The sequence below is a fragment of the Heloderma suspectum genome, chromosome 6 (assembly GCF_057233095.1).
Source record: "Heloderma suspectum isolate Gila_16-S chromosome 6, 16-S_ref, whole genome shotgun sequence".
NCBI classification, from domain to species: Eukaryota; Metazoa; Chordata; class Lepidosauria; order Squamata; family Helodermatidae; genus Heloderma; species Heloderma suspectum.
In genome coordinates, this window is record NC_139463.1 from 106,712,990 (window position 1) to 106,727,084 (window position 14,095).

The 14,095-nt window shown below is 44.1% G+C and overlaps 1 protein-coding gene across 1 annotated transcript; it reads left to right on the forward strand.

Annotated features, from left to right (window-relative positions):
- Window positions 1–2,639: 2,639 nt before the first annotated feature.
- On the forward strand, window positions 2,640–13,582 carry LOC146342325 (vomeronasal type-2 receptor 26-like). Its single transcript, XM_084808502.1, has 5 exons — window positions 2,640–2,862; window positions 3,973–4,815; window positions 7,626–7,853; window positions 10,393–10,519; window positions 12,470–13,582. Exons 1-5 carry the CDS (start codon window positions 2,785–2,787, stop codon window positions 13,369–13,371), a joined length of 2,178 nt encoding a protein of 725 aa, XP_084664628.1. The 5' UTR covers window positions 2,640–2,784; the 3' UTR covers window positions 13,372–13,582.
- The last annotated feature ends 513 nt before the right edge of the window (window positions 13,583–14,095 follow it).

Genomic DNA, 14,095 nt, shown 5'->3' on the forward strand with positions numbered 1-14,095 from the left:
TGAAAAACTGGGAGCCAAAACAATCAAATTCAGCTCATTTCCTTAATTTACACTACACTCAGGCTATAAAGACTCCTTTTAAGCCAACTTTGAAAGAGATCTGGGAGGTTAACTTGAGGCTGGTTGGGAGCTCTGTCTAATAGTGCTTTGATACGTCATCCCTTACGCCAACATCTTTCGTTTGGGAAGGCTGCTTTTTCCTTGTGGCTGGTTCTCTGTAGCTGGATATTTCGTGCTCACAATCACGCAACTGGCATGTCGTGGGAGATGGAGGTGCAGAGCTGGGATAGGGGGCAAAAACTTGTGACAGCAAAATTGATTCTGATACTCCTATCTCTCCCACTCCCATCTCATGCTATCAGCAAGACTTTGTACTCCATGTGCAACGGGCTGCAGAAAGTTCGACATAGTTTCCCGAGCTCCAGAGATGACATTGTCATTGGGGAATTTGTTTCCATTGGATTTCATGAAATGCGTTTATCCAACTTTAAAGTTAACCCACTCTCTAATCCCAATGGATGGTAAGTAACTCTTCACAAAAGAATAGGGCTAAATTGGTCCTTTGGATAATTCTGATTGAATGGAGGAAAACTGGATTTAAATGGTTGTGATGTAGCATGCTTCCAGAAGGCCTTCATGCTAATAACCAAAAGGCATTGTGAAGCAATTCCACCTTTCCTTCCTTATTTTTTCCTGGTAAGAAATAAGACAGAAGGAGCAGTGGGAAAGCACTGGGCAGGTGGGTGAGGGAAGGGGGTCCAATGTAAGTCCTGCTTAGAGTAGACACACTGATACATATGGGACTTAAATTAGTCATGACTAACTTCAGTCTCATTTATATGAGGCAGCATGATTGCACAGTAAAAGGCTCACTTGGAAGTGATGTCCTGAATGTGTGAATTGGCCATTACACACCCAGGGCCTGGGAATGACACTACATGGTCACATTACAGAATTCCCTTCCCACATCCTCTCCACTGCATTTGCAAAATGGCAGCCAGGCTGCTGGTTTCTCAGCCAAGGATTCACTTGGAGCTGTGGTTGGGCTTTTTAAAAATACAAGGAAGGGAGCACAGAATACCCTCACCACTTCCTAAGACTGTAGGTACTTCCCATCTGAAGGCCCAGCAATGTCACCCACTGAAAGGTGTCATGCCAAAGTGGGGAGGGAATAGCGCCCTCACTACATTTCAGATCTCCCTTTAGAAAAAAAGAAAAGAAACAGTGTTTGTGCAATTGGAAGCAAGACAATTGCCATCTGGGAAACAATTTTCTCAAAACCTCCCCCTGACCCCACTTTGTGCTGTTCGGGAAATAGAATCCCCCCCCCACTTGAGTTATTTAACACAGTTGTTGTCCTTCTGGGTAGACAGTTGTTGTGATAATGTAATGGGACATGGATCTGGATCTGCAGAGAGCAAATGTATCCCCTAGGGAATTCTTATATATAACTCTCCCTTCCCCTTCTAAACTAGTACCAGGCTCAGGATGCTATTGCTATGCAACGTCAATCTTGATGTGGCCAGGCAATTTACATTGAGCAGACCATGTCCTGTGTTTCTAGGAAAAATCTGCCCCCTTCTCAAGTCCCACAGGCATGACTCCCTTTTTTCATGAGAGTAGCCTGATCTTGCAAATGTTCAAGATACAGGATTTCTCTCTGGTGTCTCAGATGTCAGCTTCAACTCATTTTGCATGGAATTTATTAGTTATTTATCTATGATTTCTTTAGAGCACATTGCTTCACTCTTTAGCAAAAAATCTCCCAGGGTGGCTTATCAATATTGAGAGGAAGAGCATTCCTTCTCTCAGGTTTAGCATTGGAAAGACATGATGACACACATTGAAAAAGGGATGGGGAAGGAGGAGGGTTAAAGCAAGTTTGGGAATGAGTTCTTAAAGATACACTTTCTATCACGGCCAGCTGGAGTTAAAATAGTTCAGGGAGCTGGATGTTCAGGTTACAAATGGGGAGAATCAAAGGTAACTGGTGTCTCAGCAGAGGCAACGGAATAGCCCTGCTTCTCTTCTCTCCCTTTGGTCTGCAGCTTGATGGAATGGCACATCAGAAAACACTTCTGCTTTGGATAGCACACCAGCAGAATTATTTAAAGAGGGAGGAGGCAAGAAAATAGTTTTGTGTAAGAAGGGTGAAAAGTCAGAGACCTCCCACATGCCAAAACTGAAATCTACCTCACTTTCCTTGGAATCATGTTGTCCTTTTTGTTTTGCTTCAGAGCTTCAGCCAAAATGCTAGCCCAGATTTGGCTGTACTCCCAGAACTGAAACAAACACAAAAAGAAACCCTAATTCCCACTCATATGGTCTTAGGAGCCAGCCTTTGCTATAAATGAGCTACGGCAACAGGCAGACATTGAATAGGAGCAGTTCTTCTCAATGTGTGAGGAATGTTGAATTGGCTGAATTTATACTTGTCATGAAAAAAATGGTTCCTTAAACACTATGTGGTCTATAGTTTCATCACATGACTTGCAGAGAGAACTTTAATGCAAATAAATTGCACTTGTCTCTCTGATGTGTGATAAGCATGTGGGAAAATTTCATTACAGGTTAATGCCTAAAAACTTCCAGCATGTGCTTGTGTTTGTTTTTGCCATTGATGAAATCAACAGAAATTATCATCTCTTACCCAATACAACGCTGGGATTCAAGACCTATGACAATCTTTTCGATGCAAGGAGAACCTGTTGGACCATCCTGGACCTTCTCTTTGCAGGACAGGGCAATCATCCCAATTACTGCTGTGACAAAGAGAAGAATTTAATGGCCATTATTGGTGGGCTTACCTCCCAGAATTCCATTCAGATGGCCAACATCTTAAATACCTACAAGATTCCACAGGTATGATAATCTATGCAGATATCCAAGTGCACACATGAGCAAATACAGATGCTGGGGTTCCCCTCCAACACCCTATTGGTGTTTCTCTCAGAATGTGTAATGTTTAGCTCACATTCCTGTTCAGTCCACCATTCTGTCTGCAGCCCATGTTTTCTGTAGTGTTCCTGGACTGATGGGGCCACAACCATCTGTGATCTCATTTCATCAAGGGGTGCTACTCTTAGGGTGGCCGCTTAAGTATCACCAAAAAAAAGAGGAAATCCATCACCAAAAAAGGGGACAAAAGAGGACACCAGCATCCATAAAATGTATATATGCAAAGACATGATAGACAGACAGAAAGACAGACTGATGTTCATTTAGAAATCATGATTATATTTAAATGGAAAGACAGTACATTTCAACACAGTGTGGAAGAGTGTGACCAGGTGATCTGTGTGCTTGCCTTTTTGGTCAGCTATACCTGTATTGTTGATGGGCAACTTCAAGGACTATATTTTCGTTCTGATGGTTCTTTATCTTAATCTGGACCTGGACTGGGCAACCCTTCATAAAATCATAGAGCTGGAAGGGCAAATTAGGCCATCAAGTCCAACCTCCTGTTCAGTGCAGGAATCCAGTTTAAGGCATCCCTGACAGATGGCTGCCCAGTCTCTCCTGGAATACATCCAGTGACAGAGGGCCCATCACCACCTTAGGCAGTTGGCCCAATTGGGCTTTCTCACACTGTAGTAGATACAAAATTGCTCAAATTGTTGCTGTTGTTCTTGTTCCTGTTTGCTGATATTGAATGTTAACAGCTGGTTTCTCTCATGTAAATTTTTGCTACTATTTCTTGTTGTTTTATTTGGTTTTTGAGGCTTGTGAACTATCTAGGAAACATGGTGGAAAAGTATGATAGAATGAGCAACTACTTGTACATTTTTCTTGTGTCTGAATTTTAACCACTGGTTTGACATTTATGTTTGTTTTTCTATAGTTATTGGTTGTTTTATTGGTTTTTAGTGGTTGTTAATCATCTAGGACATCTTGTAGAAAGACATGATTAAAGCATTATGTTCAGGAACAAAGGAATACACTTCCAATTTTTAAATTATTACTTCTTCTTAGGTCGGTTATGGCTCTTTTGACCGTGTGCTGGGTGATAAAACCCAGTTCCCCTCTTTCTTTTGGATGGTACCCAAAGAAAACCTTCAGTATGATGGGATTGTTCAGCTACTGAAGCATTTTGGATGGAACTGGATTGGCCTCATAGTTGCAGACGATGACAGTGGAGAAACTTTTCTTCGATCTTTGCGACCCAGGCTGTTCCAGAGTGATATCTGTATTGCTATGATGCAGGTGATTCCAACAGTGATGGGTTACACAACAAATGAATCTCTAAATAGTGCATATTCAGCTCTATTGCAGAACAACGTCAATGTGTTCCTTGTCCATGGCGATAGTCGGTCAATGGAGGGTTTACGAATACTTCTAGAAAATTATGAGTATTTCAATATGAATCCAATGGAGAGAGTTTGGATCATCACCACTCAGTGGGATTTCACAGCTGTTTTTAGTCCAGAAAAATTCACAGCAAAATCTCTCAATGGCACTTTGTCCTTTGCAATCCACAGCAAGGTGGTGCCAGGATTTCACGACTTTCTTGGCAGCATAAATCCATACCAATCCAAGATCTATTTCATTCCTCAGTTCTGGTACAGTGCATTTCAGTGTTCATTCCCAGTATATTACCTGAATATACCAAACAAGGGAAACTGCACTGGGATGGAGAAGCTGGGGAGTCTCCCTGGATCTGTGTTTGAAATGGAGATGTCTGGCCAGAGCTACAGTATCTACAATGCTGTGTATGCTGTAGCACATGCTCTCCATGCCAGGGATTCATTAAAGGCTAAACACAGAGTGATGGAGAGTGGCATCAGGTGGAATACCCTGAAAGCCCATCCATGGCAGGTAAGTTATAACTCCTCTTAGGGCCAACATGCTAGTCATGCATTCAATCAGGAGCAATGCTATGCCCCTGAGGCAGCATCTGAGGAGCCATAGGATTGTTCAGAGTCCTGCCTCCAAGTCTGGAGACAGTGCTCTGAGCTCAGAAGGGGGAATTGGAGACTTGACCCCCCTCCCCCCACCTCCCAGCCAGCACGGAAAGAACTGCTCCAGCTGCTCTCCAAGTTCAAAAAACAACCTTGGAGAGGGGGAAAAGGGTGGGGGTTTGGGGGTGGGGAGGGGAGGATGTTGGAGATACCAAAAGATGAGCCACATTGTGGCATTTCCAGCCTCCCCTGCTTCTCTGAAGTGCCCTAGTTAGACAGGAAACAAGACCATTGTAACATATGGCTACTGTATTAATGTATGTGTTTTCATTGTTAACCTTAACCCAAGTAAAATAGAGTTAATAGTATGCCAGAGATTGAGTGAAAGGTGGGAAGAACCTGTGTGTGTGTGTGTGTGTGTGTGTGTGTGTGAGAGAGAGAGAGAGAGAGAGAGAGAGAGAGAGAGAGAGGAGTCTGAGTGTATAAAAGATGAGCTGACAATTTGTCTGATAGGGCCTTACGGATCATGGAAACAACATCTAGTTACTAGGGTTTGTGTTTAGGATTTTAGGAAGGTAGGATAGGTAGGGAAGTTAGGAACACACACTGATTAAGTATAATAGCTTATAACATTTTCATGTTTTAAATAGATGGTTATTTGTTTTTAATCATCCAAATTCCCATGTGTTGTTTGACTTTACGCTACCTTTATTATATCTATTTCCTGGTTACTTCTCCTGTAGTGAGTGGAGAGAACCAACTGAGCATATTGGGTATCTCTTGAACACAGAGAGTAAAAGGGCTGAAGCTTATCGGACAGTGGGTACAGCTGTCCCAAAGTGAAAACAGGCATTCCTGAGAGGCTTGGTTCTCAGTTCCTGAGGAGGAGGCTGGAGAAAGGGGGAACCTCAGGGGTAGGGATGGCAGAGAATTCTGCCACAGATCTCGGTGAGGCCGAATGCCAGTGCATTCTGTGGTGGAACGGTCTGCCACCCCCCCCGCTGCCCCGCAGATCCCCCCCGGGACGAGACTCACCTGGGGCGGATCTTCCGGGCAGCGGCGGCTCCGGCGGCGGCTTCGGCGGCGGCGGCTGGTCTTCCAACTGGCTGCCGCTGCCGCCATTTCCACTCTTCTTGTAAAAAAAAAAAAAAAGACGTGATAGGCTACGTAAAGATTTACATAGCCTATCATGGCTAGGTGTTTTTTTTTTTTTAAAAAAAACCAAGGTCTTTACATAGCCTATCATGGATGGGTGGGTTAAAAAAAAAAACCGCGTACACAAATGGCGGTGGCTCCGGCCGCCGCCATTTGCGTTCCTTATTTTTGCCTGTCTTAGTCTACGTAAATGTTTACATAGGCTATGACGGCAAAAATAAAGGGGAATGCAAATAGTGTAGCGGGCGCTATTTGCATCCCTTTTTGATTCCCCATTTTAGCCTACATAAATATTTACGCACAACCGGCTGCGGAGGATTCCGGGGGGGAGGAACGGAGTGCCTCACCCCCCGTCCAGGATTCCGGGGGGGAGGAATGGAGTGCCTCACCCCCCATCCAGGACTCCGGTGGGGAGGAACGGAGCACCTCCCCCCCGGCCAGGATCCCGGGGGGAGGGACGGAACGCCTTCCCCCCCCATAAACAAAATCCACGAAAGGTAAGTGATTTTCGTACATCTCTACTCAGGTGGGAACATCATAACCGTCTAGCGAAAAATGCAAGAAAATACGGGAAAGCGAAGATTGCTTCTGCCAGTCCTCCCGCCCTGGACTGGATGACCGGAAGCATCCGAGTTTGGGGGCTTCCGATCATCAAGGGCACAATCAATAGGATTTGCACCCCTAACCTAGAAGCTTTGATTTTGGTGAGAAAGAAGCCACAGGGCCCCAATCAAGAACATATTATCAATCCAGACTGAGCAGTTTTTTACAAGTTTGCTTAAAAAGCCACAACCATTTTTTGCACATTTCTCCTAATAAATACATTTTTGTACACATTGTTCCTAATATACAAATTTGTTGCAAGCAATTTTCCTAACGTAAGTTATTTTAATGGTATTTTTCATAATATATGCATTTTTATTCTCCTTTTTAAATTGGAGATCTGCATTACAAAATGTGGAGAAGTGCAAATTTCAAAAGGTAAATGAGTTTCAGCTTTTATAACGGTTCGAAAGTGGAAGATTAAGTACATTTGCATCCAAATGTGAACTGCACAAATTCCTCCTCCGTCCCTAAGTAACACACTACTTAGGCTGGCACTGAGTTTTCTTTAGGATATAGATTTGTTGTGTTAGGATACCATGTAATATATGTTATGCCCCAGTGGAGTGAATCCCATCTTTACAAAGTGATGTGTGCTGTCATATGGTGAACATTCTATCATTGGAAAAGGATACTTTTCAAAAACTGCTTTTCAAAAAGAAAAACTGCTTTTCAAAAACAAAAACTGCTACCCAGAGCTGCCTGAGCAGAAGCATCTGGGAAAATCTCTGGGAGGTTTGCTTGACCCTAACTGCACCAGTGTTAATTCCAGAGAGGGGTGCGGGGAAAGATGTTTTTGAAGACTGGCATTTTTGGAAAACACAGAATCTTGCCAATTCCCCATTACTGATATTAAAAGAGCGGCAAGGAAATTTTTCGGGCCCACCAGACACAAGTAAGCAAACGCCATACTCATAATTTTCAAACCGTTTCCCACCATTTCACCCAGTATGTTTTGTCCTCAACCAGCTTGCCTCTTTCCTGAGAAACATCCACTTTAACAATACGGCTGGTGAAGAAGTAGCTTTGGATGTGAATGGGGACCTCACCTCTGGATACAATATCATCAACACACTCATATTCCCCAATCAGTCCTTCCAGAGAATTCATGCTGGACACATGGATCCGAATGCTCCTGCAGGAAAAGAGTTCAGCATTAATGCAAGTGCCATTGTGTGGAATCACAAGTTTAATCAGGTTTGGGCTCTTTCATCGCAAAGATAAAGAGGGACCTGCTGGTTTTGAGGTACTTGGGAATGCAAAAGTGTGAGGTTTCTGGTGAGGTGTTTGATTCTCCACCCTCTTCTATGCTGCAAACAAACATTGAGCACTGTTTCCTTGGTGCGAAGGTGGGGTATAAATCAAATACATCAATAAACCAATATGCATAATACATACTTTACATTTCACATATCATATAATGATCATGATGAGAATTAACCGAGTTGAGATGACACTTTTATTTTTTTGCCCCCCTTTGCATAGTGCAAAATTGAGAGTGTGCCTTTTGCTCCTGCCCATCACACAGGTCTATGGTGCCTTTGAGATGTCTGGGTATTTATATAGTGCCCTAACATTTAAAAAGGCCTACAATCCAGTGCTGCCAATCCAAGTCACATAGTTGATATGTGACTCCAAGTCACAACCATCTTGGAGTTAACTGAAGAGCTGGGCTTAACCTACTGGAACATACAAGTGTAGACTGGCTCAAATGTTACACTGCTGAATAAAGATTCAGATATCATAGAGGAATGCTATGTGTGCAGAGCGGGGTGGGGTGGGGTGGGGATTGCAATCTACTTCCCATGCTGCGTAGTGATCGGTAGGGAAAGTGTTCTTCAAACCAGGATTATAAAAGCTGAGACAAATAGAAACTGTGTTTGACAACTGGGATGCCAATCTATTCCACGCAGGAGCACACAGCCTTGTTCTGCCATGCATCCAAACATGACACGGGATTTTCCGCATCTAGAGGAAGACGTGCTACTACACAACACCAAAGTAGTTCCACACTGGGCCCATGTTGTATGAGAATCAAGATCATACCTTCTCTTGCCACATCTTCATTGCATGGATGCATCAGAACATGAGTGTGCCTGGCAAGTAGCTTGTGCGATGTCACAAATTGTGCTTGCCTAATCGTCACAGATTTGTGGCCATGTTGGTTAAGGCATCAGCCTTAGCTTCCAATTTGCTGGCTTTGGGGCATCAGTTTCCACTTGCCTTCAGTCCATTTTATCTGCTTCCAGAGACCTGCACACAAAGATGTGGCTGATTCACTCACATCGACACTTGGAAGAGACTCCTTGCTGCACACAGCGCCTTTGGCCTCTCTTCGCATGCTGCAACACTGACACTTTCCTTTGACTGATGCACAAGCTGTTCATCACTCCATTCTCATCTTTAATGCATGTGTTTTTCCCACTTTCCCTGGGCCTCTCTCTATCAATTCTCTTTAATTCAAGTGTCAGCCTTCCTCACATGTCCCGCTCTCATAGTTTCTAAGACCACAGCTCCCCCTGCCCCTGTTCTTTGGGAAACTTGTCTGTGAGCTCTATACCTACTCCTCTTTCTCCCTTCTTCACTCCCTGTGGAGTTACCCACTCTTCTGTAGCCCCCTCTCCCTGCAGAAAAGATAGCGGTCTATGGGCAGAAGAAAAAACATTACTAATGATCAAAGATATAGGACTAAGGACATTTACACCAGCTCACAATATGAAGGGCCCATAGTTTACTCTGGCGTGTGCAAGGGCCTTGGAATGTGCCTCTAAGGGCCTTGCAATGTGGCTTGTGTAAAGTAGGAGGGGCATGGAAGTGAGGGAGGAGAGAGTAAAATGCCAGTTGGAGAGGGGAAGCGGTTCGGGTGAGAGGAGGGAGAGGCAGGAAGAACGTGAAGGAGGAGAATAGGGAAGAAAGGACTCCGAAACCAGCAGCATGGAGGAGAAGGACAGTCTGCAGCTCAACAAAGAGTGCGCCTCCACGCAGGGCCAGGCAGCCAAGGACTAGAGAACTGGGATAAGCCACTGTTGTTGGTTCAGCAATGGTAACACTGCTCTTCGCAGGGAACTGTGGACTGGAATCGGAGTTCAATATATTTGGTTCACAGTTCTGTTGCTTTCTTAATGCTATTATTCAGCAATCATTATTGAGTAAATATTGTTAAATATTGACTGGTTTGCCTCTGAGGTGATTGCAACCTGCCCCTCCTCATCCTACGTATTAGAAAACCCTGAAACATCACACACACGTGTACGTGTGTGTGTGTGTGTGTGCGCACGCATGCTCTTTTTAATGAGGCCTTACAGCAAAGCTCAGGTACTTCATAGGGCAATGCAGGAATTGGTCAACATGGGGCACCTTTGCTGGTCCCAGACACCCCATCCTCCTCATCTGGATTTGGGCCTGAAGGACCAAGGAAAAGTGTGTGTGCCTGGCAAGTAGCTTGTGCGATGTCAAACTGTGCTTGCCTAATCATCACCGATTTGTGGCCATGTCAGTTAAGGCATCAGCCTTAGCTTCCAATTTGCTGGCTTTGTGGAGCTTGAGCCAACATGAGGTAGCCTTTACTCTCATCTTAAACTAGCAGATTTTAAATCATTGAATGCCTTACTACCTAAGGAGCCTGCCCCCGGACACAAATATTATGTTGGGGGGGGGGAGGGAATCAGGCCATTATGTCCAGTGTCTAAAATGACCTCACTGCTGGAAAAACGTCCTTCTTTGTGGTTCCCCTTAGACACTACCCCGTTCCATGTGTGTTGAGAGCTGCCACCCTGGATATAGCATGGCTGTTCGGCAGGGGGAACCAGTATGTTGCTATGACTGCGTGAAGTGTCCTGATGGGAGTATTTCCATTCAAGTAGGTAAGAAAGCATAGCTTGGAAAGAAACACCTGAATGCTTTCCATCGGTGCCTCCTCTGATTCTTATCAGTTTTCTCTGCAACAAGCATATGAAGTGAATGGCTTTACCAACAGGTTCCTCTGGAATTTGGAGTACCTCCTCCCCAACGAAAAACAAATCTCAAGAAGTTTTTCACTTGAGAAGCTTCCCTTTTCCAAAACCCCAGCATGACTCCATAGATTTATTTAAGGAATCCTGTTTCGGTTAGCTACTGCTACGCTGAAACATCCATCCTAGCTCCCCTACTCAATTCTGGAGGGTTAAAGGGAGGAAATCCTCACTGAAGCTCAAGGGGCATTTGTGTGTCTGTGTGTGAGAGAGAGAGAGAGTGAGAGAGAGAGGGCGGAGGGGAGAGAGAGGGGGGGAGAGGGAGGGACAGAGATTGGAGAAATTGCTTCTTCACTGGGAAATCTCACTGATGGGGTTTCTTAATTTTTCTAGCAAATGCCATTAGAGACAAGATGAACTATTCAAGAAGTTTGTTTATTAAAGGGATATTCCATACATAAGGGGATATTACTATTTAATTGGGGGTTTCAAAAGAATGCTTGCTAACACTTTTAAAGGTCTCAAGATACTGTTGCTAATGCAAGCCATTATAATGAGTTCTTCAACCTCAGGCCAAATTCCCTAACTGCCACCCGAGCCAAATACACCCACAACCAGGTCCAGCTCTTGGATACAGTCTTTCTCTGACACTAAAGGCTCCTCCTGTTGTACGATTGGCTGCTTGGACACTTCATCTGGCTTGTAATGCCTGATTGTGTAACCTTCATCTGCCAAGATCTTCAGCATAACACAGGCATCTGCTCCTACTGCTGATCTTCACCAGCCATGGATGATTATCACATCGAGAAGGAATAGCTTAATGTTCAGACCTCAGCTATTCACTTCTCCTAGCTTTCTCCCAGTCCTTCTATCACACACACCAACCAAAAGATTATTCCACCACCCACTGACTAACTTCTAATGATCAACTCCTTAATTGTCAACTAACATTTTCCAGCTGCTCTTTAGAACCTAGCTAGAACCCCCAGCCAATCAGAGTCTGATGTTCCCAGTCCAATCAAAATTGAATTTATTTGAGCCAGGCCCCATCGGGAAGTATCACAAGTGATCGTCTCTCTCTGCCCAATCAGAACTATAATCAAGCACTAACTACCAAAACAGATGTTCAGCACAATAGCCATGCTAGGCCTCAGTCCCACCATGATACACCATAGCCTTACAGAGGCCACACAAGACAACAGGACATTACTGACCAATAACAGTTATTGACATGGAATTTCTTCATCGTGAGTTAGTTACATTTGATCAGGTGATGAACTTCACCCCCCTTTCCATTTTTTTTCAACTTTAAGCCAGGTGCCAAAGGCCAAATTCAGTTGAGGCCCTGTTTGGGGACTCTGGAAAGAAAGCTGAGGAGGCTCAGATCACATTGGAAGCCATGCACTTGGCCTCTGGTCGTAATCAGAACCTTGCTGCAGAAAATCTGGATCTCTGTGTCTCCCTTTTGACTAGCATAAGGAAACCGACAAATGAATATCACTATTCCCTTAATCTATTGACAGAATTGGATGGCATTTGCGCACAGAGTAGCCCCTTCTGAGTGGATGAAGTCTTCCAGTTTCAGACAAATAAATGTAGAGTTTTCATGCAGGTAGCCTTTAGTTTTTGTTTTGTTTTACCAAAAGAGAACTGCCTGTAACATTGGCAATTCCATTTTAGGCAGGATTTGATTACAATGGATGGAAAGCAGGGCATTGTTGTTGTTGTTGTATTAGTTGTTATTGTTCCTACGTTTAATTGTAGAAGAAATAGAATGACATAATTGGATTTGAAAACATGATGAGTGGTACTGCAGAACATTGTGTAGTTTGAATATGCTGAAAGTTTGCTTATTAATTTCAGATACAAAGCAGTGTGAGAAGTGCCCAGATGATCAGTATCCCGGTGAGAAACGGGACCACTGTATCCCCAGAAATGTCACCTACTTATCCTATGGAGAAGCTTTAGGAGTGGTTCTGGCTGTCTCTGCCCTTCTCACTTCACTGACAACAGTTGGAGTGATGGGGATCTTCCTTCAGCACTGGAACACTCCCATTGTCAAAGCCAACAACTGGAGCATCACCTGCACATTGCTCTGTTTTCTGCTGCTTGGCTTTCTCTGCTCCTTCCTGTTCATTGGCAGGCCTGGGAAGGTTTCTTGCCTTCTCCGGCAAACAGCTTTTGGCATCATCTTCTCCACTGCTGTTTCTTGTGTGTTGGCCAAAACCATCACTGTGGTTCTAGCTTTCATGGCTACCAGGCCAGGCAACACAATGAGGAAATGGTTAGGGAAGAAGTTGGCAATATCTGTCATCCTTCTCTGTGCTCTAACACAAACTGGCATCTGTGCGGTCTGGTTGGCAACGTCTCCCCCATTTCCAGAGTTTGACATGAATTCTCAGATCGATCAGATCATTATGCAGTGCAATGAAGGCACAGATATCATGTTTTACGTTGTCCTGGGCTACATGGGTTTTCTGGCCAGCATCAGCTTTACACTGGCTTTCCTAGCACGGAAGTTACCTGACAGTTTCAATGAAGCCAAGCTGATCACCTTCAGCATGTTGGTGTTTTGCAGCGTCTGGCTGTCCTTTGTCCCAACCTACCTGAGCACTAAAGGGAAATACATGGTGGCTGTGGAGATTTTCTGTATCTTGGCCTCTAATTTGGGCTTATTGGGCTGTATCTTCCTCCCCAAATGCTACATTATCATACTGAGACCAGATCTGAATACAAAAGAGCAAGTAGTCAGGAATAGGAGCTGACACATGCAGCAAAGTATATGTAATGTTAAATTCTCACCCTTCTTTGGCAAACTAGTCTCCAGGAATGAGTCATGGCTAAGATCGGGGAACATGAATTGGTGCAGCGGTAACTTTGTTGGTAGAGATTTATTATCAACCTTGAGGCAATTTTTCTGTTGATATTGGGAGGTGTAATTGTACGTATGGTAAAAATGAAATGCATATATGATTCAAATTGCATAATATGCAAGAGAGGATGTTTTTCAGGTAAAGTGTGCTTGCTGACTGAATCATGGAAAATGAAATAAGTGGTTATTTTCCAATCATGGAAAATGAAATAAGAACAAGGAAAAATGAGCAAGAGAGAATGATCACCAGAGTCACGTTAAAAGAAGAAGACTGGGAAAAGTGGTCATCTCTCTCTCTCTCAATCTCTCTGTAAAAAATAGTTCAAAGGTGGATATGTTTCCATATGGGAGGGGACCTGTAAATTCCTCTGCCTTCCTGGCTGCCTTCTCAGTCATGTCCCTATGCAGACCTTTGTCTCTAAGGTAGCTGGGTTGGACACTTTGGGGCAGGGCATGCATTCTCATAATGTCCCTTCCCCACATTAGCCCTACACATGATGCAGGCAAATACCTCCATAGGGCTAGTCAGAGACAGTCTGTCAAATAGAGTTCCATATCTGCACTAAGATCTCCATTAAAGGAAAACAGTAGGCATGTGGCGAACAGGAGGATGTGCC